The sequence below is a fragment of the Globicephala melas genome, chromosome 3, assembly GCF_963455315.2.
Source record: "Globicephala melas chromosome 3, mGloMel1.2, whole genome shotgun sequence".
Lineage (NCBI taxonomy): Eukaryota > Metazoa > Chordata > Mammalia > Artiodactyla > Delphinidae > Globicephala > Globicephala melas.
The window spans coordinates 163,954,764-163,980,544 of NC_083316.1; the positions used below are offsets into that span (position 1 = coordinate 163,954,764).

General features: G+C 54.0%; 1 protein-coding gene across 11 annotated transcripts in view; it reads right to left on the reverse strand.

Moving 5' to 3' along the window:
- The window catches only part of DNM2 (dynamin 2), a 92,774-nt gene that overhangs the window by 39,095 nt on the left and 27,898 nt on the right, over positions 1 to 25,781 (reverse strand). For all 11 annotated transcript variants that reach the window (XM_060297125.2, XM_030879705.3, XM_060297124.2 and 8 more), the window contains exons 2-6: positions 20,597 to 20,670; positions 7,836 to 7,985; positions 6,254 to 6,457; positions 3,718 to 3,816; positions 1,946 to 2,106 (exon numbers count right to left, since the gene is read on the reverse strand). In XM_060297125.2, the coding sequence (XP_060153108.1) occupies positions 1,946 to 2,106; positions 3,718 to 3,816; positions 6,254 to 6,457; positions 7,836 to 7,985; positions 20,597 to 20,670 (688 nt within the window). The remainder of the gene's footprint in view (positions 1 to 1,945; positions 2,107 to 3,717; positions 3,817 to 6,253; positions 6,458 to 7,835; positions 7,986 to 20,596; positions 20,671 to 25,781) is intronic.

Genomic DNA, 25,781 nt, shown 5'->3' on the forward strand with positions numbered 1-25,781 from the left:
GTCCCTAAGGGTGGCAGTCCACTCCGGCCCCCGACAGCATCCTGGGGCGTTACAGTGGCCCCATTTAGCTCGTGAGGCAAAGGAGGGGTGGGGGGACCAGGATGTGGAGCTGGGCTGCTCACCTGCGGCTCTCAGAGGGGGCCCCAGGCACTTGCAGGGAGTTTTACTTCCCTTCCTCTCCCTCCACCCCCTGCCCAGGCAGACCGCTGCTTCCTTTCCTGGAGGGCCCCTCCCACCAGACACTTACTTCCCTCTTTGTTCTGCTGAGCTGCCTGCTCTGCCTTCCGGCTCTGCGCCAGCTCTCTTCCCGGCCCCATCACTGCCTAACACTCGACTGTGCCTCTACCTGGTGCCCCCACCTGGTGCCCCCAATTAGAAACATCCCTTCCCTAAGGACAGGGCCCAGCTCCCACGTTGCCACTGTGTCCCACTGCAGTCATGAAGGACTCAGGCTGTCGGGCCCTGCCCCATCCGAGATGCTACCATATAGCACTGAGGGGGAATTCCTCGTAACCCCGGGGCCACTAAGGACCACACTGCCTGCTAAGATATAGCTACATAATCCCACATTAGGGATTTTACTCTCGTAGAAAGTGGCACACGTGCAAAACGATGTTACTAAACAGCAGCCTGTTACTGACTAGGAACATTAGAAACCAGCCTTCCAAAAAGAGCCTGCTTAAACAGACTAAGACCCATGTGTTCAGGGACTACTACAGGGCCACGAAAAAGAGTGAGGACGCTTTTTCTGTAGGGACAGAGCTCCAGGAGATACTGCTGAGCAAAAAAAAAAAAAAAACAAAAACCAAGGGGCGGTTATCCATGACTATGCAAGAAAGAGAGAAATGTGATTCTCAAAATTCCTTTTTGCTTTTATGAACAGAAAGAAACTCAGGTGGTGTTAACAGTGGTGCCCTAGGGGTGGGAAGCAGGGGCAGATGGGGGTGCTTCACTATATACTTTTTTTGCGGTACGCGGGCCTCTCACTGCTGTGGCCTCTCCCGTTGCGGAGCACAGGCTCTGGATGAGTGGGCTCAGCGGCCATGGCTCACGGGCCCAGCCGCTCCGCGGCACGTGGGATCCTCCCGGACCGGGGCACGAACCCGTGTCCCCTGCACCGGCAGGCGGACTCTCAACCACTGCGCCACCAGGGAAGCCCCCCACTATATACTTATAAACACTGGTTTTTTTTATGAGCCCTGTGAATATACTACCTGTGGGAAAAAAATAACACTAGAAAAGCAGTGAGATACCAGAGCTGCTGGCATTTGCTCTGTGCTGCATTTCATGGAGCAGACGCCAGCCCTGGGGGCAGGGATGCGGATGATTCCCGCCTGATGGACGGGGAGGCTCGGAGAGGCGGGGCTGGGCTTTGGACCAAGGAAGGCCAGACTCCGAAGTCCTCCCGCTTGGCTACTGTCGAGCGCTGCTAGCCACCCGGTGTTGGTTCAGGCGAAGCATTCGTAACCCAGGTCATCAGTGTCAGGAACTGTATGCAAACTTCTGGGTACGTGACTAAATAATTACGGTGGTAATTAAAATAATGGTAATAAACAACAGGGTCCTACTGTATAGCCCAGGGAACTATAGTCAATATCCTGTGACAGACCATAATGGAAAAGAATATGAAAAAGAATATATATATGTATAACTGAACCACTTTGCTGTACAGCAGAAATTAACCCAACATTGTAAAGCGACTATATACCTCAATAAAATTTTTTTAAAAAATAAAAATAAAATAATGGTAACAATAGTAGTGATGGTAATAACAGTACCAGGACAGACTTACTGAACACCCACTCTTCTCCAGGCCCTGAGTCAAATGTTCACTGAACCCATTTTGCTAAAACAAGTGCTGCTCTAGACCAAGGCCAATGGCACTGTGCATGGCAGCTGTTGTGCAGTGCACAGCCTGAGCAACTGCACAAAACCCTTGCCGTACCTGATTCAGAGTCTTCTGCAGGTGTGGGGTGCCCATGCGGTCTGCCATGTGCCGGTAGGCCGGGTGGGAGAGGAAGAACTTCCTCTCCGCCGCCAGCGCTGCGCGGATGTCCTTCTTGCCCTCAATGTCCTTCTGGCTGCGGTTCACCACGCCAATGTAGCCTGTGGGGAGAGAGGGTCAGGTCAGGGCAGTGCCAGGCAAGCCAAGGAGCCCAGATGTCCCCTTTTTTGCACGGGACCGGGCAGTGTGTGGGTGTAGACATGGATCTTGCCCTATAAGTCACTCACAGAGGAGGTGACAAGCCATACGCATTACTCAGAAGCAACACGGGGAATGCAAACACCGAGTACAGTCCTGAAAAGCAACGCCAAGTGTTTGGAGGAAGAAGTTATATTCAGCATGGTGTGAGAGGCTGGACAGAGAAAAGCTCTGGAGAAGATGAATTCCACAATCCGAGCTTTAGAAATGCAAAAAAAACCTTCAAAATTAAGGGCAATGGGGGACAGCTAATCTTGCTGGATATTAATACCTATTCTACACTGTGCCACAGTGAAAAACAGGAACCAACCTAAGTGTCCAACAAATGGGGTCTGAGTAATGGTCCGTGTACCCCCATAGGAGAGACCCCACAGGAGCTTTTACAGTCATCTTGAAGAGTATTTGCCTTCAAGGGAATGTTCACAGGGACACATTCTGCTATTTTGCTAAGTGAAATGGAAAAGCAGGTCACCAGGCGGTGTGGCGCTGGAGAGCTGGCGTTCCAAACCAGCTCCGCCACCTGCCAGCTTTGCGAGCTGGGGCAAGGGATTTAGCCTCTCAGTGCCTCTGTTTCTTCATCCATAAAATGGGGAATGAGCACAGAGCCACTGCATTGGATTGTTACGGGGATTAAATGGGTTCTTCCACACCAACAGTGCAGAACCGTGCCTGATACGTAATAGGTACTTAATACATGTTTGCTATTCTCATTTTACTGAAAATAAAAATACTTGGGCTACTCTTGTCAGAATACCTGAAACTAAACTTAAACACGAGCCTCATCAGCCTCTGTCTAGATCAAATGACAGGTTTATAGGGAACTACAATGGCCAGATGCCAAGTGAAGCAGTACAGATAAAGTGGCTGGAGGAGGAGCTGTTTGAACAGAATCGTAGGTATTTATGTGTCAAATGATAGGATGCCGAGGATTTGCTTCGTGATCCCCCAAGGGAGGAAAGAACAACAGGAGAGGATATTGGGGGCATTGAAGGTTAGCTGTATGTGATTAGCAGCGAGGCTGGGCCAGTGGTTCTCCTTGCACTTTTCTCTCCACTTGAGAGAATGTTTGAAAGCAAGTATTGAACATTAAGAGAAGTTACAAACCCTCGGGAACTCTTGGGAAGGAGAACCACAGAGTATTAAATAGGGGGAGAAGTTGCGCTGTGGACGATTTGTTTCCTTCTTCTGGACACTTGTTTTCTGTTGCCAGAGTGAGTAGGCATTCCCTGTGTAACTGAAAAATGCACGCAAATCAGAAGAAAAAGCTACCTGTGTTCACTCGGGCAGAAAAAAAAAAGAAAGGTTCTACAATGGAACAGAAAAGCAGTTACTTCTGGGCAGTGGGGAAATGGGATGGTGACTGTATCTGTGAGCATTTGCTGGGGTTTCAGTAAAGATAACAAAAACAAATCATTTTCCAAAAGCAAAGGTGCACCAGCTCTCCTGCTGCTCAAGCCCACCCATCTTGCCTGCCCTCCCCTGCCCTGTAGCCCCCAGGCCCTCCCGGGCCGCACCTCTTCTCAAGGGGAGCAGCTTGTTCTCCAGGATGTCCCTGGCGTCAGTGCCTTCATCCATTAGGTCGAGCTTGGTGATGACGCCGATGGTCCGCAGGCCTGAAAAGAGCACAGAGGTCAGAGGGCACCATGAGGAAGGAGCACGGGCTGGCGACCCCGGGCCACCTGGGGCCCAGCGGGATCCCCCCACTTCCAGGCCATGTGACCTGGGACAAACCATAACATCACCTGCCTGGACCCTAGTTTCCCTCATGTCAAATGAAGGCAGTAACACACCAATCTCAGGGGGTCGTCCATGAGGATAAACCTGGCATGTGGCCAATGTTGAATCAATAAATGCTGGCCACCGTCATCACTGGTACGACCAGCGACGGTGTCTTGCTGCAGCATCAGGGGGCAACCTCATCGAACTTGAACCCCAGGTCAGAATCTCCATGCTGTGCTCTCTGAGTGGCATGCAACGTAACACACTAACCCGTGACAATTCTTTCTAGGGTTACCTCTCATCTGAATGGCCAAAATTCCACACTGGAAACCACCCCATGGAATTCCTCTTCGTCCCAAGTTGCCCAGAATCGAGGGAACCCTGCAGATCGATCAACTGCCCGTGCTGGTGCCTGAGGGCCCCTCTGTTCTAGCCGTGCGTGTGGCGTGTGTGTGTGTGTGCGCGCGCGCGCGTGTGTGTGTGCAAGCACCCACAAAGCTTGGGGAGGGTAGAGGCAGCCCAAGGTAGAGAGAGATGACTGGGGAGGGGGTCTGGGGGCATCTACTTTATTAGAAATGTCCAATCTCACTGAAGCACTGTTCCTAAAAGCTCAGAAACAACCCAAATGTTCAAGAACAAAACAAAGACAGCAGTGGGCCGCATGGTGGATGGCTATGGACCTATGTCCCTGTGGTAATAGGCAAACACACACCACTACAGAAAAATAAGGAAAGACCATCCCATTTCTAAAAATGTAACTTTACGTGGGAGAACAAACTCTGAAAGGATATTTGCCAAGTGTGGCCACCAGTATCTGCAGGGGGAGAGGAGCTGTCACATGTTAGGTCCTACATTTTACAATGGTGACATTTTGGGGATAATTATCAGGAATACTTTCAAAGTTAGAAAGCCGCTTTTTTCTGGAAGAATGCCAGCATCAAGTTCACTTAACTGTTTTCAGCCACACATCCTCACTGCCTGATCTAGCCTCTGCAGTCACGGTCACACACTATTTCCTGGGACTGGACTAGGGGGACAGGAAGGCTTGAGCGGGGCGCTGTGGGCAGGGGTGGCCCCTCCCAGGAAAGCACACCTGGATGACCCTGGGGAAGAGCTGCCAGAGCCCTGAGCTTTGAGGAGCTCACAGTCCCGGCGGGAAAGGAGCCCCCTTTGCCGACTGTCCCCCAGGCCTACAAACTAGGGAGCGTGAGCCACAGAGCCTGTCTCCCCCAACTCCACACTGGTCCCCAACTCCTTCCAAAACACTGTGGGATCCAGGCAGTCAGCGGACAATTTGGAGAATGTATTTCGGTATGTGTCGTACTCTGCTAACCCCCCGCCGCTCTCAGAGCACACGCCCAGCTCCCCACCGCAGTCCACGGGGCCTGCTCGACTGGCCCTGGCCCCTCTCGGCCCTCGCTCCCGCGCCCTCCCTTTAGCTCACTCTGCTCTGGCCACACCGGTCCCCCTGCTGTGTCCTGGACACCCCCGCTCTTTAGCACCCACTGTCCATTTTCCTGGGTTTTGCCTCTTTTTCTCATTCTGATCTTGCCCAGAACCTCACATCTTCAGAGGCCCGTGACTGCACCCCCTTCCACCCAGCCTCTCTCAGTGGGTTCTATTTCCATCCAGTGCTTACGACTACCGGAAGTTATTCCACTTGCTTATTTCCAGTGGGGGATTCTGTCGCTCCCACTGGAATATCAGCTCGCTGGTGGCAGGGGGCCCCTCTCAACTTTGTCCCGTGCCGGGTTCCCAAGGCCGAAACAGAGCCTGGCATGTAGCCGGGGCTTAACTGACACTTACTGAACGAAGGCCCTGGGCCAGAGATGCCCCAGTCTCCACCACTCCCTCCTGCCCCAACTGGCTTCATTAACTCGTTATCCTTTCACCTTCCCTGCCAGACCCCCCAAACAGTGATGGAGAGACCTCCAGTCCTCTTGACAGCTCTACAAGTTAGGACCGCTGTTGCCATTTCGACAGGAGGGACCAAACCTCGGGGAGGAAGAGGAACTTCTAGAGGTGGGATTTGGACTCGCATCTGTGTCCAAGGAGGGCTGCCCTCTTCCCACCCCCCTGGACTAGCTTTCTGCACAGGCGAAGCAGGGACCAGCTTTCCAAGGAGCAATGCCAACTGCCACACACTGGCCTCCCAAGGGATGCCCCCCGGAACTGCTGGCCCTCATGGGAAATTCTGTGTCCCAGGCCTTTTCCTGGGGAGGCTGTGCGCCAAAGAGAATGCCAGTGACGTGGAATCGAGGATGTGGGGCAAGTCGTGATGCTCCAAGGCGCCGGGAAGAGGGAGCTGCTGCCGTGGGGCTCGGGGGGTACCTTGGGGGTCGACCTCCTTGGCCAGCTTGAGGGCATCCGAGTTGGCCAGGTCCATGTTGGCGGGCGTCACGGCGAGGATGAGGCTGCTCTCCCGGCTGATGAACTGCAGGATCATGTCCTTGATCTGGTACTCAATGTCTGGGGGCTGGTCCCCCACAGGCACCTTGGTGATGCCCGGGAGGTCGATGAGGGTCAGGTTCAACACTGGGAGGGAAAGCAGAGGGAGAGGCTGTCAGAGCCAGGGCAAGGGAGGCACGCACAACCCTGCAGGGACCTGGCCCACTTCTCCAAGTGCTGGGGGTCAGGCCTCAGGATTTCTCCTGCACTCCAACTGGATCCCACCTTTTGACCTGGTAACTCCCTCCTAGGAATCCCATCTTACAGACACCTCCTGTAGTCTATTTCAGTGAGACAGCTTTGTTTCTTTAATGAAATGACTACTTTTTTTTACTGAAATATAGTTGAAATACAATATTATATAAGTTACAGGTATATAATATAGTGATTCACAATTTTTTAAGGTTATACTCCATTTACAGTTATTATCAGCGATACAGTTTTAAATCTGGACATTTGCATTTGCAGACTGGAATTACGCTCAATGGCCGAACAAATTTCAGCCCATCGATCCAGCCAATACCAAGGAACTATTAAAAACAAAAAGATGATACTCTGGTAAGAAACACACTCTTGAGATGCACTCATACAAAAAAGAGGCATCAACGACTTTTATACCATGCTACGATTTGAGTAAAAGTTGTGAAACACACATACACAATATATACATACATGTTCATAACTGCCCACATAGGCATGATGTATCATTTCGAGAACATGAAATATATTTGTAATTTGGGGGGGCAAGGTAGGTTTTCGCTGGATATACCCTTTTATAACTTGAATATGAGCCATGTACAGGCATCATTTGTTCAAAAATAAATAAACTGGGAATTCCCTGGCGGTCCAGTGGTTAGAACTCTGCGCTTTCACTGCCGAAGGCGTGGGTTCAATCCCTGGTTGGGGAAGTAATATCCTGCAAGCCACATGGCACGGCCAATAAATAAATAAATAAACGCATCACAAAGAACCCATACTGAGGTGTTAGGAGTCAGCTGCGATATTCACCAAACACCATTTAAGTTAGCAATCCATGCCTCTGGGTCAGAGGGTATACATGGCTACAGGCTGCTTGCTTTGTTTAAATGATGCAGTTTTAAAATCGGGACGTTATGCAGAAAAATCTGGCTCTCTGGCTCCTCTTGAAGAACCAGAAGACCTGGCTGCCTTGGGCTGGCATCACTGTGTGGCCACCATTCACCTGGGAGCAGAGCCGTGGCTGCCCCTTTAAAAGGAGCATACGAGCTGCAATTCACCCCAGACTCCACCATTCCTGACAGTCTCCCTGGTATGCTGTTTTTCTTAGAGCTGAGATCAGACGTGGGAAGATACGGATCCAGAGGGCTGTGTTGTGTGTGAAGAGAAATGGGAGGGGCCGTATTCTTGAGAGTGAGGCCGACCCGACCCGTGACCCGTGGAGTCAGCCTTCCGCTGCCCCCGTATGTGAGGGGTCCCTGTTGCCTACCGTGTGGTGAGTAGACCCGCAGGTTGATGGGCACTGGGGAGATGCCTTTGTTGGTCCCCGTGACCCTGTCGGTCTCGGCTTCAATCTCCTGCCGGACTTCATCAAAGTCTGTAAACTTTTTGGACTTGCAGTGCAAAAACTCGGCATATTCTGAAGAGGGAAGGAAGATGCTCAAATGAGAAAGAGAAGCGGTCTCGCTGTGCGCGGGGGAACAGAGGGCCTTCTGGGACAGGTGCTTTGCCAAGCAGAGCAAGTGAACAATCAGTTACAGGCCTTCCAGGAATCTGGGGAGCAACAGATTAATTCTCTTGACAAGTATTTGAGGGGGGCCCTCCTATAGACCATGCCCCCCTTCCAGACCTCAGGGATTCCACAAGGTACAAAACTGGCAAAAATCCTGACTCTGTGGAACGGACATTTTCATGAAACATTCTGCAAAACACGTCATGACATATTATGAGTATAAAAAAAAATCAAAACCAAAACAAAGGGCTTTCCCTGGTGCTGCAGTGGTTGAGAGTCCGCCTGCCGATGCAGGGGACACGGGTTCATGCCCCGGTCCGGGAAGATCCCACATGCCGCGGAGTGGCTGGGCCCGTGAGCCATGGCCACTGAGCCTGCGCGTCCGGAGCCTGTGCTCCACAACAGCAGTGAGGCCATGCTGTGGCCAACAGCAGAGGCCACAGCAGTGAGGCCCGCGTACAGCAAAAACAAAACAAAAAAAACCCACAAAAAACAAAAGACAACAACGAACAGGTGGATGTGACCAGCACTTATTCTTTTTTTCTGATGAACAGGATACGAAGGATAAGCATGCATCACCCAGAGTGCAGTGATGTACGTTTGATGAAGCTTCTGCTTCGGTTTTATATTACATGAGATGGTCCTGGGTCGTGACGCAGAATCTCAGTCAAAAGGGCCGCAAGCCGCTGCCCTGGCGGGATCCTGAGCCGCCAGCTCCCTCTAGCCAGGTGAGATCCCCGGTGCGTGTCCCTGGGACTCACTGTCCTCCTTCCCCAAGGCACCCGCACAGGATGGGGAACAGGCAGCACCACTGGCCTCACCAAAGCCCATCTCGCTGCCCCTCCTCCCCTCCTGGCTGTTCATGGGGCCCCCCAAACCTAGACGTGAACCCCTCAAGAGAAAAGCTTTCTGGCTTCTTCAGGCCTTCTGAGCCCGGGGTGTCTGAAAGCCGTTACTGACACTGAGATGAAGGGAAATAAAAGTGACTAACGACAGTGCTGGTCCTATCATCAAGGCAGAGGAATCCAAAGCACAATGTGGATAAAGCAGGAAGAAAAAATGTTCATCGCAGGACGTAGGTGCTGAGTCTACAGGCACTCGCTGTACAATTCCTGACTTTTCCACGTGTTTGAATTTTCACAGTATATGTTGGGGATGGGGGACCTTCTAGGCCCAGAGAGCATGGCTCCTGCAAGTGATGCTAAAAAGAGGGAAGTAAGTCTCACTGGCAAACAGCCTAAAGAACTGGTCCATGGCAGAGATGCAAAGATGTTGCAAACAGCGTTGTAGCGCTGTTTCTCACAGTAAAAGACTAGAAATTGCCTCAATGTCCACCAGGAGGAGACCTGGCTACATAAATCACAGCACAGTGTTACCATCAGCCGCAGCAGAAGAAAGGAGGGAGAAAGACCCCTGCGACAGAGAAAGGCCAGGCAGGTGAGGAATCTCTACCCAGACGTGGAACACAGCAGACAGAAATGAATGCAAAGAGGTTCGCCATCCCATCACCATAACCAAACAAACTATGGCCAACAGTCAGGCCTTGCTTGCTCTGGCCAGGCCCTGCATGTGGTCCCATTTGTTCCTCACAAGTGAGCACCTTAGCAGGTAGGCACCTCCATAATGCCCATATCACAGACAGGGAAACTGAGGCCAGAGAGGTGACACAAGCTGGCTCAAGCTCAGTGGCGGAGCTGGGATTTGGAGTTCAGATAATCTGTCTCCAGATGGCCGCTCTCGAGTCACATGGCCTCTGTGAGGCCACGGACAGGCTCTTCACCTCTCTAACCTCTGCTGCAGGGGTCAGGGGGACTCCGCGCTCAGATCACTGAGGATCTTACCCAATGTGGGCGCTGGCCACTCAGGAGCAGGGCAATGAAGATGCTGGCTGGAGGGTACAGGACCAACCACCCCAACCCCTTCAGCTGACCCAGTTCCCAAGGACGGTCGTGCTCCAGCCCTCCACAGGGACAAGAGAAAATACTCTGCTGCTCTTCCTGCAGCAGCCACCAAAAATGGAACAGTCCTCCAACCCACACAGAAAACCTCAGCTCTCTTCCGGCTCAAGGCCCTGGGCTCAGCACTTGCAAGGTACCATCCCCCTTCCTAGAGTACAGGGGAATGGAGGATGGGAAAGGGGCTGCGGACCAGGACACAGGCCCTGTCCCTTGCAAACCTCTGCCCTGCCAGGCCAGCCTGCCTGTTGCCTCTTCCAGGGAGCCTTCCCTGACTCCATGCCACCTGGAACCCCATTGTGCACCTTGGACCTCCTCCCCTGGCAGAGCCAGGTCACCCTGGATTGTGTTTATGGGACCAGGACCTGCCAGCTGTAGCCTCCCAGAGCCTAGTGTGTGTGGCAGCCTTCCCTTCTGCCAGACCCTTTGTGCCTTTGTGTAACTGAAAGATGTGCAGGAGATGGTGCTGGAGAGCCACAGCTTCTTCCCCAGAGGGTCAGTGGACAGCAGAAGCCATACCCTCTGTGCCTAACAGGAAGGTCAAGGATTCCGCCAGGCCCATCCCTCACAACCTGCCTTCTTTGCTGGGCTCCTCGTCACTTTGGAACCATGGGCTAGATTCCAGGCTCATACCAGCTAAGAAAGGTTCTGCCAACCCTCCTTCCTCTCCGCCCACAAGCACTGACCCTCTTAAAGCCAGACCTCAGCCTCTGCTCCTTGAAACTCTCCATAGCTCCCACCTCACCCCAATAAAAGCCAGTCTTGGGACTTCCCTGGCGGTCCAGGGGTGAAGATTCCGCGCTTCCAATGCAAGGGGTACAGGTTCGATCCCCGGTCTGGGAACTAAGATCCCACAAGCCACACGGTGCGGCCCCCCGCCCCCCAAAAAAGAGCTGAAGTCTTCACCACATGTCACAGGGCGCTACAAAATTTCCTTCCCCCCAGCTTCTGACCCCAACTCCCTCCCCTCCAGCTACACTGGCTTGCCTGGTTTCTCACACTCCAAGCCCTCCACTCCTGCCTCAGGGCCTTTGCACTGACTCTTCCCTCTACCTACAGATACCCTTACGGGTCCCTCCCTCTCCCCCTTCTAGGTTTCTGCTTGAATGTCACCTCTCCTTCTCCATGAGGCCTGCTCTGACCCCAAAGTGAGATGACAAACCTCCTCAGTCTCTTTCCCCCTTCCCTTCCTTAGGATCGTCCAAGTACCTGCCACCTTCTAATATGGTTTACCTGGTCAGCCTATGTATTTTCTCTGATCCCCAGGAGAAGGTCCGCCCCACGGGGCAGGGATCTGAATCTGTGTTGTTCTGTGTCCCCGGGGCACAGTACTCTGAGCACACAGTAGGTGCGCTGTAATTACGTTTACAACTAAAATGACTGCCGGAAAGGTAGCATGGTCCCTGCTCCAGCTTCCGTGAGGTGGCCCAGCACCACCACGGCCACCAAGCTGGATATACGGGAGACTAGACAGGAACAGGGTCTGATGGGACCACCTGCTATCTCCCCCTCCCTCCCTCCTTCCCAATGCACTTCTTGACGGCACAGGTCCAGCCCAGAGCCAGGGTCCTGGTCTGACGAGGAAGATGGACTCGGCACAAGCATGTCACAGCAAGTGCCAGAGGCGCTCAGAAGAGAGACTCAACGTACCAGGAACTAGGAGGCGTCTCCTGGAGGGGCGGCCTGCCCGACTCAGCCCTGGCCTACCTCACGGCCGCGTGATCTTTCTGAAGTGGACACCTTTCCCCATGCCCTGAGGATGCTCTGGACACAGGGGAGTCTACAGGAGATGGAGAGAAGGTGGGGGGGGATGCCCACTGGCCAGGCTCCCCCTCTGTGTCTCAGTTTCCCCGTGAGGAAAATTAAAATATGACATGGGCTTCCCTGGTGGCGCAGTGGTTGAGAGTCTGCCTGCTGATGCAGGGGACGCGGGTTCGTGCCCCGGTCCGGGAAGATCCCGCATGCCGCGGAGCAGCTGGGCCCGTGAGCCATGGCCGCTGAGCCTGCGCGTCCGGAACCTGTGCTCCGCAACGGGAGAGGCCACAGCAGTGAGAGGCCTGCGTACCGCCAAAAAAAGAAAAGAAAAAAAAAAAAGAAAAATAGGCGGAGTGTTTAGCCTGGGTTTCCACAGCCCTGTAAGTGCTTGGATGGGGGAGGTGATTTTTTTTTAACGATGTACGGTCTCAAAGAATAATTCAGGGGCCTTGAGGCTGAGCTACGGGCCTGCAATGCCTGGAGAGCGCCCTCTCAACTCATCCCCAGCAGCCCAGGTCGAGCCACCACCAGCTCTGCCTGCCCTGGTCCCCGGACCCCGCTGCATCCATCCCCAGAGCAGCTGCAGCGTTTTCAAACCTTCCTTTCCTTGTGCTCAGATAACAAAGCCAGTCCCTCAGGTCCCTGGGCCCTGCCACAGCATTTCGACGGCCACACAGGCACCCCACTGGAGCCCGGCAGCAGGCTTCCCTGGAAGGAGGGCCAGCCACATGTGATCAGTCCCCGGAGGCTCCACGGGACCAGCCCAGGGCACAGCAGGAGTCAAGGATAAAGCGGGCCCTCGGCGAGCAGCTGAGCTGCCAACTCCGAAGAGCCAGCCACCCTTAGCCACTGCAGGGCATCCCACCCGCGTCCCATGGGGTCAGTGAACGCACTTGCAGTTTTTTTCTAAAAGGAGGTTCTGCCCTCCGCCCAGGACTTGTTCCCTGCCTCCTTCAGGTCTTGGCTCTAAACAACGCTGCTTGGGGAGGCCCACCCAGACCAGCCGGCCCTTCGCGGCACTCCTCACACTGACCCACCATGTGCTTGTGTGTCCCCTGCTAAAGTCAGAGCTGCAAGAAGGGAGTGCGAGGGACTTGGTTTTGGTCTTTGTACTCCACGGTGCCTGGTGCATAGTAACTGCTTAATAAAACTTAATTACTAGGTGACCTGTTACAAAGCATTAGGTGCCGAAGTGTAGGAGGACTTCCCCCACCCCATGACTCCCATGTGGGTCCCCATTGTGTTCAGTAGCCAACACCCCGCCTCGGGCATCTCCCAGGCATGCCCTTCAAGAAGGTGCCCTCAGGACTTCCCTGGTGGTCCAGTGGTTAGGACTCTGCGCTTCCACTGCAGGGGGCCCGGGTTCAAGCCCTGGTCGGGGAACTAAGATCCCATAAGCCGAGTGGCGCGCCCCCCCAAAAAAAAAGAAAAAAGAAAAAGGACCAAGGATATAGAAAGAAGAAAAAGATAGGAGAGATGTATATTAAGAAGAAAACATTTACTGGATATCTTTAAGAATACGGGGGCTTCCCTGGTGGCACAGTGGTTAAGAATCCACCTGCCAATGCAGGGGACACGGGTTTGAGCCCTGGTCCGGGAAGATCCCACGTGCCGCAGAGCAACTAAGTCCGTGCGCCACAACTACTGAGCCTGCACTCTAGAGACCACAAGCCACAACTACTGAGCCCGTGTGCCACAACTACTGAAGCCCACACGCCTAGAGCCCGTGCTCCGAAACAAAAGAAGCCACTGCAACGAGAAGCATGTGCCCACAATGAAGAGGAGCCCCCGCTTGCCGCAACTAGAAAAAGCCCACGTGCAGCAACGAAGACCCAATGCAGCCAAAAATAAATAAAATCAATAAATTGATAAGGAAAAAAAAAATACAGAATGCTAAAACTTGATAAAGCATTAAAAAAACGAATTTTTTAAAAAAACAGCCCCTTTTTAAAAATTTTTTTAAAAAACAGGCCTGGAGAACACAAGTCAGGCACCACAGCACGACTTGGGGAGGTGACAGGAAGATGAGAGGGAGGTGGGAGCGCCTCAGTTTCCCCACAGTGAAACAGGACAACACAGAGCCCAGGGTTAGCGATGTGATAAAGCAATCAAACAGTGCCAGGCCCAGAGACAGCATGCAGATAGCTCAGCTGCCGGGCTTAGGGCAACTTCCGATGCTCCCTGGGGTTTCGGTGCTTCAGGGGTGTGTGTGACGGTTCTGTCCTGACCTTTGGGAGCACGTCCCATCCCTTCTCCATTCTCAACCCAACGAAGAGCAGAACAACCAGGCCGACCCCGGGCAGCGGAGATGGGGGTCTACCTTCCCCAACCTGTCAACAAGCATGCTGGTCTGGCCGACACAGCCCAGGAGGAACAACCTGGGGCTCAGAGACACCTGGGCGACCCTGCGCACCACACAACCGAAGGGATCCAGACTTGAGGAACTCTTCAGAGCTTTCAGCTGAGCAGGAAGGGGGCAAAGCCCGTGGCATCTCCGAGTCTGTGTGGTCCTCAACCCCCCCCCCACCCCCAGATCTGAGGCAAGTCGTGAACACCTCCCATCCTAGGACACGTTCTGGCCACTGGGAAGGTATGACATTACGATTTATAATAAGAAATATGTATTTGGTCTTCCCTCCACTTCTGACACAGAGCTTCTAAAATCCTTGGAATGTTCTAGTGATAAGAGTGATATTCATAATAAGCCCCTCTCAGTCATACCTAAGTTTATGTTAATGAGGTGACGTGGAATGCACCTAAGGATGGGGGCTGGTTATCAGGGAAACCAGCCAGCTGTGATTAGAAGGTTGGAAACTTCAGTCCCACCCCTTGACCTCCGGGGAGGAAACAGAGGCTGAAGGTTGAATCAAGCACTAATGGGAATGATTTAATCAACCATTCCCTACATCCTCCAGAAAGCCCCAAAAGGATGGCGTTCAGAGAGCTTCCAGGTTGGTGAGCAGGTGCAGGGACCGAGGGAGCAGCGAGCTCGGAGAGGGCGCAGAAGCTCCTTGTCCCTTCCGCATAACTTGCCTCATGCATCTCTTCCACCTGGCTCTTCCTGAGTTATACATATCTTTTTATAATAAACCGGGAATCTGGGGAGTAAAATGTTTCTCTGAGTTCTGTGGACCACTCTGGAAAATCGATTGAACCCAAGGAGGGGCTCACAGGAACCTCTGATCTGGAGTCGGGCGGTCAGAAGCACAGGTGACAGCTTGGACCTGGGATCGGCATCTGAAGCAGGTACGGGGGTACAGTCTGGTGAGACTGACCCCTTGACCTGTGGGATGTGATGCTGCCTCCAGGTAGGGAGTGTCAGAACTGAGTTAAACTGGAGCACACCGGACCAGTGTCCACTGACAACTGGAGAACTGGCTGTTGGTGTGGGAAAAAACACACACTGGAGAAGGTGACAGTGCCAGCCTGCCATCCTGACCGGCTCCCACCTGACCCTCACCAGCTCCCAGCTTGGTTTCCTTATGCAGACACAAGCCCACACCCCGACCGTGGCAGGGTCTATAGGCTTTATAGAAAGGGCCCTGCCAGGGCCAGGCTGGCCAGGGAAAGGTGCTGCACACACAGTCGTGGATACTCTCCCACGGGAGAGAAGGAGCCCAGCAGCCGCCCTTAAGAGCATGGCTAGCCACCTGTCCCATGATGACGGAGCACCTACTGGGTGCCAGGCCCCATGCTGGGCACAGGGGAGAGCGATGGACAAAGCAGGTCAGCGGCCCTGCTCTGGTGGCACTGATGTTGAGGCACGGGGAGAGAGAGAGAGAGACCATCAAGAAAATACGAGGGGGGCTTCCCTGGGGGCACAGTGGTAAGAGTCTGCCTGCCAATGCACGGGACACAGCTTCAAGCCCTGGTCCGGGAAGATCCCACATGCTGCGGAGCAACTAAGCCCGTGTGGCACAACTACTGAAGCCTGCGTGCCCTAGAGCCCACGTGCCGCAACTACTGAGCCCGCGTGCCTAGAGCCCGTGCTCAGCAGCAAGAGAAGTCACCGCAATGAGAAGCCCGCGCACCGCAATAGAGTAGCCCCCGCTCATCGCAAGTAGAGAAAGCCCACGCGCACCAACAAGGACCCAACGCAGCCAAGAATAAATAAATAAGTAGATAGATAGATAATTAATGAATTAATTAATTTAAAAAAGAAAGAAAGAAAGAAAATACAAGGGACTCCCCTGGTGGTCCAGTGGTTAAGTCTCCGCACTCCCAATGCAGGGGGCCCGGGTTCAATCCCTGGTCAGGGAACTAGATCCTGCATGCTGCAAGTAAAGATCCCGCATGCTGCAACTAAAGGAACCCGCATGTGGCAACAAAGATCCTGCATGAGGCAACGAAGATCCCGCATGCCACAACTAAGACCCGGCACAAATAAATAAATATGTATTAAGGGAATAAAAAAAGGAAATGCGAGAACAGGACGGTGCCTCATAACGCACGCTGTAGAAGAACTAAGGCAGCAGTGACTGGGGTGGGGCTCACCCAGGGGAGGAGGAGGATGGGGCAGGGTGGTCCAGGCGGGACGCACAGTGAGGGTGAAGGTCCAGAGGTGGGAACAATCGAGCTGGTCCTGAGGATGAAGAGGAAGATTGTGGCACCAGGAGGAGGTGAGGTCCCAGAGGCCAGCAAGGCCCCGTGGGAGCCACGAAGCCTCAAGGAAGCTGAGAGCCAAGCCCTGACATCCCCTCTCTGGCTCCTGTGAGCACAGGCCAAGGTCAAGGCTGGGAGGGGAGGCTCGTGCACATTCCACACAAGAACAGTCCCCAGCACCCAGGGTTTACGAGGTCCAGGGGTGGTTCCCAAGGAGGAGCAGGGTTCCCCCGTGAGCCACCAAACTTCCTGGTGGCTGCGGTCTAACGTAATTTTTAAACTAAGCCAATTAAAAGTAATGGCTCACTGAGACCTACCTGGACGAGGAGAAGCAGGGCGCCACTGGGCGCTGCCGAAGTCAGAGAATTAGGAACTTATGGTACCAGGGACTCCAGACCCTACAGGAGGCGACAGCCACACCACAGACTCATGGGGTGCCAGGGCCACGAGGGAGTCACCACTACCACCCCATTCCACAGACGAGGAGGCCGAGGCACAGAGAGGGAAGTTACTTGCCCGAGGTCGCGGATAGGAAGGAGTGGCAGCCTGGCTCTGGAGTCCTGTCCCTGAGAACCACCTGAACAAAACTTTAATCTCTAGGAGCAATGCAGCCCCGTGTAGCCCCTAGAAAGCTCTAAAGCCCCAGCCATCACCAAGTCCCACACTGCGCTCAGCTTCCTCCCTCTTATCAGTGTCACCCTCAGCCCTGGTGCCTTGGTGCCTGTCACCTGGGCTCCCCACCTCGAGATCACTGCAGACTCTGCCCTCGCCAGCACAGCACGGCCCTGGGCCAGGCCCCAACACCTCTCACCTGGCTCCAGGCCAACCTCTCCCTGGCCTCCCCACCCGCACTCCTGCGCCTGTCCATCCCTCCTCCACAAGGCAGCCAATGGGCTAAGCCGGTCTCTACACACCCTGAATGCCACTCGGGTTCCCAATGCCTGAACCCCTTATCACACCTGCCAGGATGTGCCACCTGCCTCCCAGGCCCTCCCCAGCCTCACCTCACAGCTTCACAACACAGCTGTTGCCCTGCCTAGAATATTCTCCCCGGGCCCCTGGCCCAAAGTAGATCCAGTGTCTGGTATACTCTCCCACAATCCCCTGTGCTTTCCCCTCTCAGCTGGACCACAGCAACCCCGCGTGTGCCGCACCCAACAGGCTGAGCTTAGGAAGGGCCGGGACCCTCGGAGTGCTCACGCTGCCTCCCTGGCATCTGGCCAAGGCCCAGCTCACATCTGCTTGGGACATCAAGAGACTAGGAAGGGACTTCCCTGGAGCGCAGTGGTTAAAAATCCATCTGCCGATGCAGGGGACACGGGTTTGATCCCTGGTCCGGGAAGATCCCACATGCTGCGGAGCAACTAAGCCCGTGCACCACAGCTACTGAGCCTGCGCTCTAGAGTCTGTGTGCCGCAACTACTGAGCCCGCATGCCACAACTACTGAAGCCCACGCACCTAGAGCCTGTGCTCCACAAGAGAAGCCACCGCAATGAGAAGCCCGCGCACCACAAGAAAGTAGCGCCCGCTCGCCGCAACTAGGAAAAGCCCGCACGCAGCATCGAAGACCCAACGCAGCCAAAAAAAAAAGAGAGACTGGGAATGCCATGGTCGGTGGCGGGAGACTGTGCAAGCTGGGACACAGCAAGAAGCACTCCCACGTGGGACACCCTGGACCCCTCTCCCCCACCCCACACCCCCAGGCCCAGCCCAACAGGATCCAACTATATGTCTCCATCTCCACGGATGCCACCCCATCCCTACTTTCTTGGTCCCCCTGCCCCAGAGCTGGTCCCTGTGGTCTCTTCTCCACCAGTGGCCACAGGATCTGATCAAACCACACCTCGGCCTAAGGCCACACTCGCCCAGAATGAGTTTAAGCCTTGGCTTTCAAGATGGCCCTCCCATGTGCCCTCAGGCAAGGGGCTTGGAAGCTTCAGTTCCCTCCTCTGTAAAGTGGGGTGGCAGGAATGGAGATTTCAGCATCATCGGGGCAGGCGTTGGGCAGATGTGCCCCCACAGGGCTGTCACTTGTCATGTGCTTCTCTTCTCTCCCCCAGCAGAAGGAATTTCAGTTCCTCCAGCAGGCCACACTGGGCCTCGCTGCCTCACGGTCTTCACGCGTACCACTCTCTGCTAGGAGGGAGAGTTTCCCCTCCCCCAACACACCCCAAAGCACCTGTCAGCCTCGGCTCAAACATCACTTCCTCCGAGAAGCCCTGTGATGCTCCCAACCGATGGACTGCGTCACCCCACCACCACCACACATATTCGCATCTGGTGAGGGCCATGTCTATGTGTCTCCCTCCTGCTCTCAACCCAAGTCTCCCCCTACACTGTCCTCAGCACCAAAAGAAGTACCAAGAGGCAAGGTGACAGGTGGTGGCAGCACCCCTGGTCCTGCTCACCACTGTGCCCCAGCCCTGCGCTAGCTTGCGGCATGCAGCCAGTGCTCCCTGGATTATTGCTGGGTGACAGCCACTGGGGAGGTGATGGGGGAGCCCTCCCGCCACGACAATGCCACGGACCTTCTGTTGCAGGAAGCCAGCCAACCTGTTCCCCAAACAGCAAGCTGTCCCCAAACAGGCTGGCAGCGAGCACAGACCCACAGCCAATGGGATGGTACCACTACTGTTCTACGGGCTGTACGTGTACTGAATAATACGGTCTTCATGGCAACCGACAAAGGCAGTACTATTATTATCTTCACTGTCCAGACAGGAAACACAGCTGTGAGCAGCAGTCCCTCCCCAGGGACCAGACAGCCAGTAAGCTACAAAGCCAGGATCTGAACCTGGGCAGTATTAGCTCTCAGCCCCCACCCACCAGGGCAGAGGTTTTCCCAATGTAGTTTTCCCAAAAGCATCAGCATGACCTGGGAACTCATTAAAAATGCAGATTCTCACCCCTTCACCCCCCACCAACCTACTGAATGTGAAACAGAAACCCAATAGGCCAAGCCCTATGTGACTCTGACCCCGCTGACATCTGAAAACCTGCGGCCCTGTCGCTGCCCTTCCTGGCACAGCTGATTGGACACCTGAACCCAGAGGAGGCAGCCTATTGGCTTGCCCGTGGCGGGCGCTGGACCAATCAACTGCCGTCTCTCACTGGTGTCCTGCCCTCCTGCAGGTGGATTGGGTGAAGGCCCGGAGGATGAAGGTGAGATGAAGGGACTAGAACCAGCTGAGAGTGGAGTCCGAGGTCTGACCCCACCTGGGTACTCATCCCAGGTGAAAGGCAGGTAACCTGGTTAAACCTCAGTTTCCCAATCTGTAAAATGGGAATATGTCAGCTGCCTTCCCCGAGTGGGGGTGTTTAACATGGCCTGTGGTGACGCTGGCACAGCGAGTGCGGAACCGACCATGGCTGACATTCCAGGTCAGTGGGGAAGCAGCATGGAGACCCCCTGAGGGCTCTGGAGAGAAGAGAGGCCCCACCCCCAACGGCTCCCCTCTCCCCTTCCAGCCTCTGACCTGAGATGCTTTACAAGGAAGCCAAGTGGGTTTCAAGCTGGGAGAGATGCCCATGTTATGTCAGAATTGTGTGGGAAGAACGGAGGCCGCCGAGGGAAAGACAGAAAAAAATCTACATGTGGGCCACTCTACATTCAACAGGCTGGGTCTCTCCCAAAAGTCAGTGTTGTAGTTTAAAAAGAAACGGTGGGGGAAAAAAAAAAAGAAACGGTGGGGATGCTGCTCTAATGAAAAGAGGAGACACGACAATGAAGGGTAGTGTGGGACTGATCAGAGCAGCTGTAGAACCAGCCAGGGAAGATATCTGGGGGCCAATTGGCAACATGAGTATGGACTGGGTGTAAGATAACAGGCAGAAATGATGACTTTTCTTGGGTGTGGTTCTGTGAGTGTAAGAGAGTGTCCTTATTGCAAAGGGAGATGCACTGAAGCATTTCGGGTTGACGTGTCACAGTGTCTGCTATTGATTCTGAAAGTGTTCAGCAAAAACGTGTCATGTACGACAGAGCCAGAAATATGGCACCTGATGGCCTGGTCACAGCTGAGGATGCTGGGGGCGGGTGGAGGTGCTCAATGAACTGTGCTTCAACTTCCCTGCATACAAGGAAAAAGTGAATTCAAACCCAAATGGCAGCCTAGGACCCGAGACTCATCAGAAGGCCCCTGGCTCCCGCTGGGCACCGCATCCACGTTCGCTTCCTGTTTGGGCTACAAGCCACCCCATCGTACCTGTTTTTGAGAAGATGAGCTGCAGGATGAGAGGCCGCCGAGTGACGATTCCTGAACCTCGGGGAAGGAAGTCCCTGTGGGAGGGGGAAAGGGTCAGAAATTACTCACGAGGCCAGCTTGCAGGGGGGCCAGGAAGTGTGGCCACATGGAGTGGAGCAATCCCCTCTTGCAATCTGGGTGATCTCAGCAAAGACACCAACCCCAGCAGGGTACCCGGGAACGCTCTGGCCTTGGAGGGTCTTGAGGCCACAGAGGAATTGGGGAGGGGCTGGATTGGAGGTTAGCGACAAACGGAACCATTTCCCTCCAGCTGGCTATGCTCCAGACCCAGCATGCCCAAAGAGCCCTTTCCCTGCCAAATATTTGAACCCCCAGACCCAAAAGAGATCAGTACATTTCTTCTTCTTCTTCTTTTTTTTTTTTTTTTTTTTTGCCACACCGTGTGGCATGCAGGATCTTAGTTCCCTGACCAGGGATTGAACCCATGTCCCCTGCGGTGCAAGTGCGGAGTCTTAACCACTGGACTGCCCGGGGAAGTCCCCAGATCAGTACATTTCCCATCTACATTTTTAAAAGTAATATAATGCCATACATATGATATAAAGACTAAAATAAAAGGAAAATATTTAATGACAAAACACGATGTGTTTCCTGTCCCAAAAGGACAAATCGATAGAGGCGTGGAGTGGATCAGTGGTTGCCCCAGGGGTGGGAAACTGAGAGCAGAGAAGCTTTCTGGAGTGATGGAAATGTCCTAAAGCTGGACTGCAGTGCTGTTTACTAATACTTACTATACATTTACTAAAAATCACTGCATTTGAAATGGGTGAATTTCCTAGCATGTAAATGAGCCCTCAATAAATCTGTTTAATAAAAATATATATATATGCTATGTATTTCACTATGGAAATACACAGGCACTACCTGCACTGACTTACACTAATACAGCTGGATTCATGCAAAGTGGGAAGGCCGGGAGCCACCCTGGACCATTAAGAAAGGAAAGCAAGGGAATTCCCTGGCAGTCCAGTGGTTAGGACTCCGCGTTTTCACTGCTGAAGGCCCAGGTTAGATCCCTGGTGGGGGAACTAAGATCCCACAAGCCGCATGGGCGCGGCCAAAAAAAAAAAAGGAAAGCAAAAGAGCAGGGGTCCAGGCAGGCACAAAAGAAGCAACATTTTCAGAGATCACCAAAGCCAGGCAAAGGATTCTTTGTTGTTCCATGTAAAATGGAGCAAGGTTCTGGGCTCAGGGAATTTTAAACAAGTTTTGCACCCAGATAAACATTCGGATTATCTGAAATTTGTGCAGAACACTGGGCAGGTGTGTTTCATACAGGCAAGCATCCTTGATGCCACACCACTCCCCGGAACTGTGACAACCAGTGTCTCAGGGGCACCCTACCTGTATCGGGAACACCAGAGAGAGCCCCAGGGGAGGTTGCTGGTTCTCAGCATGGGCTGGGTGTCGGAACCCCTGGGAACCTGTTAGCCCAGTGGGCGGAATGAGGGAGGAGGCGCGCCCTCACCGCACGCCAAGCACTATGAGGGTCGCGCCCCATCGGCCTGTGGGCGGTCCCACCACGCTTATGCAGCGCCTCCTCTGGCTGGGCACAGGGACACGGCAGTGACCACGCAGCAGGTCGGCCTGTGAGATGAGGGACATCCCAGGGGCAGATCGGCTCTGGAGGTCCTATGGGGGTGCCGCTGTGAGCAGCAGAGTGGGGCGCTGGAGTGGACAAGTGAACGGGCCCAGAGAGGGGTGGGGTGACGGTGGTGCTGGAGGTCACGGGGAGAAGGCTGGTCGTCATTCTTAGAGCAAGGCCACTTGCTGTCACTGTTAAGGGACAGTCAGATCATAACCCTGTGTGCTTTTAAAGGTATGTGGCTTTAAAAGACCCCTCTGGGGACTTCCCTGGTGGTGGTCCAGTGGTTAAGACTCTGCGCTTCCAATGCAGGGGACACGAATTCGATCCCTGGTCGGGGAACTAAGATCCCACATGCCACGTGGCACGGCCAAAAAATAAAAACAATAAAAAATAAATAAAATAAAAGACCCCTCTGGCAGCTTCAGGGGTGAGGGTGGGAGCCAAGAGGCAGGCAGTAGGCAACTGCACACAGAGGGAAGAACGCCCCAAGGGCACACATAAGCCCCAGGGGGGATAAAGCCCACAGCCCCTGGCGGCAGGCATGGTCAACCCTCCACAGGCCTCAGATGCTCCCCATGGAGCCACATTCCTGAGGATGACAAAGAACCCTGCCCTGCTCGGAGTACTTCACACCTGCGTGAAGCCCTGAGCGTGACTCCCATTCTCCCATTTGGCAGGTGAGGAGACTGAGGAGCAGCAAGGATTTGTGACCTGGCCAAGGTCACAAGCTTGTTCACTCAAGTATTACTCACACGTACTGAGCACCTTGGAGGTGCTGGGGACACCAGTGCCAACCTCCTGACAGGAACCACGTGAGACGGTGTGGGTGGGGACAAAGAAGACACATCATGGGGGTAAGAGGGCTTTGGTCAGTGACCAAACAAGACAGGAGCAGCATGTGAATGGAATCCCCAATGTCCCGCCCATGCGGCTCCTCCACGCTGTCGTGTGTGATCAGGGCCGGTTCCTTTTCCTAGCTGACCCGTGAGCCACTGCGTGGATGGTCCACAGTCTGTTCATCTGCTCGCAAGCTGATGCGGCTTTTGGTGGGGAGCGAGGGGTTGTCTTTCCAGCTCGGGGCCATTACAAATAAAGCTGCTATGAACATTCTCATCCACGCCTTTTGTTGACATATGCCCTTGTTTCTCTTGCTGAGTCACAGGGCAGACCTAACCCTGAACAGGCAAAACTAGTTTCTGCTGATAGAAATCAGAGCAGTTGGTCCCCTCTGGGGGAACTGACTAGACGGGGCAGGAGGGGACTTTGTGGGGTGATGACAACGCCCTCTATCTTGATCTGACCAGTGCATGCATTTATTTTTAAAATGAAGGTGTACATGTAAGATTAGGACAATTTACCATATCTAAGTTCAATCTCAAGCTCACAAGCACAAGGAGGCCCAGGAACACGCACTCGTGAAGACTTCAGATACAAAGCACAGAGAAAGCAAGCACTCCATTAAAATTTGCCCACAAAAACATTATAATCTGGGCTTCCCTGGTGGCGCAGTGGTTGAGAGTCCGCCTGCCGATGCAGGGGACATGGGTTCGTGCCCCAGTCCGGGAAAATCCCACATGCCGCAGAGCGGCTGGGCCCGTGAGCCATGGACGCTGAGCCTGCGTGTCCGGAGCCTGTGCTCCGCAATGGGAGAGGCCACAACAGTGAGACGCCTGCGTACCGCAAAAAAAAAAAAAAAAACATTATAATCTTACTAGTTTCCCAGTAATAGCTCAGATGTAAAGAACTTTAAAGCCCATGGGGGAGACTAATTATATTATGGCCCATTCGTGTCACTGTGCAGCCACACACACATGTACACACACACACACACACACCCAAAAACAACAACAAAAAAGAGCTTTTTATCTCCTGACATGGAATTTCCTTCTGGGTGTATTAAGTGCGGAAAACAAAACGTGTGGAAGAGTGTGTTTTGTAAGTAAATAAAAAGCCTCAACACAGAGCCCAGGGTGGCTGGGGCCTGTTGCAGGGGGTTAGGGTGGGGGAGAGGCACTGCACTGTTTTGGAACATCTCTGAATTCTGCATCATCCGCATGGATTACTGACTCCAAAAAACAATTTTTTTAAGAGTAGCTAACAGTTGTCGAGAGCTCACTGTATGCCAGGCAAAACGCTGAGAACTTTCCGTGCCCCTAAATGGGTTCATTTAACCATGACAAGATCCAACAAGGTGGTCTGTGAGCTCCATTTTACGGAGGTCACTAGGCCCAGAGGTTGGGCAACTGCCCACGGTCACTTGGCAACCAGGGGTGGCAGGAGTGTAGACTGAAACCCATGGGGTCTGAGCTTCTGACCACCAAGGGCCCCGGCCTCTGGGCCTGCATGTCTGCCATGGAAGCTACAGGCATCTCCCCGGCAAGGACCAGGCTTTCCGCCACTGGTGTTGACACGTGCTGTCCTGTGACTGCTCGGGGTATGTCCAGGAGGCCCAGGCACCGTGAGCACGATGGTGACACCACACACAACAGACAATGCGAGCCTCAGAAGAACACGAGGGCCAGCGTGATGAGAGCTCTGGGCCCTCGCAGGGGAAGGCTGCGACTTGGGCTGGGACGTGTATCCAGAAGCCGCCGGACTGCAACACCCACCCTCAGCCTCAACAGTCCCTGAAAAGCAGCCCCCCAGAAATCTCGGAGGGGCTCAGTAAGGAGGCTCCTGCCCGGCTGTGCCGTAAGGCCCACCCACAGGGTTTCCTGGCACGCAGCAGCAGGAGCACTCTTGGGGCCCTCCTGGCCTGGGTGGTGGAAGGAGACCGCCTCCCCCAAGCAGCTCTGCCCGCAACACTGACTGTCCACTTATCAGGAGGCGACTTTCAAGCCTCAGTCATCAGCTTCCTCCTCCCTGACCCCACCCACACTCCACTGGTCACCAAGTCCCTCCCTCTGACTCAAAGTGCCCACCCCCTCCTCTCTCTTCCCAGCTGCTACAAGGGCCACTGTGCCCCGAGGTGGCCCTGCATGCTGTGTGACCTTGGGCCAGCTTCCCAGCCTCTCTGATCTGGGTTTCCTAGTTAGTAATGGGGAAACTCCTCTCACCTCAGAGGGCAGCTAGGTAGCAAAACAGGCCGCCCATGACTTGCGCCCCACAGCTCTGGCTCAAACGACACCTCCCTAGGGAGATTTCTCCCACCCTCATTCACTGCTCCACCCGCCCCCCCATCTTCCTCCCGTGCCTCATTTTTCTCCAAAGCACTAACCCCTTGTATGTCACTTATCTGCTTCTTGTCTGCCCCTCACCACCCCCATGTCAGCTCCCCAGAACAGGATCTGGGGTTTATTCTGCTCCCTGGTACACAGTAAGTGCTCAATAAGTGTTAACTATGGTCATTTAAGCACCATCTCTGGCCTCTAAGCCATTGGGCCCACCCCTGGTCCCAGGCTTCTGACCCATCCTCCTCTCAGGCTATATGTGGTCATCCTCCTAAAACAGAGACCTGGGCCTCCAAGCCTCCCTCCTGCAGAGGTCACATGACCAATCCCAGGTTTGACAGGGTCCCCCACCTGCCCATCCCACCAC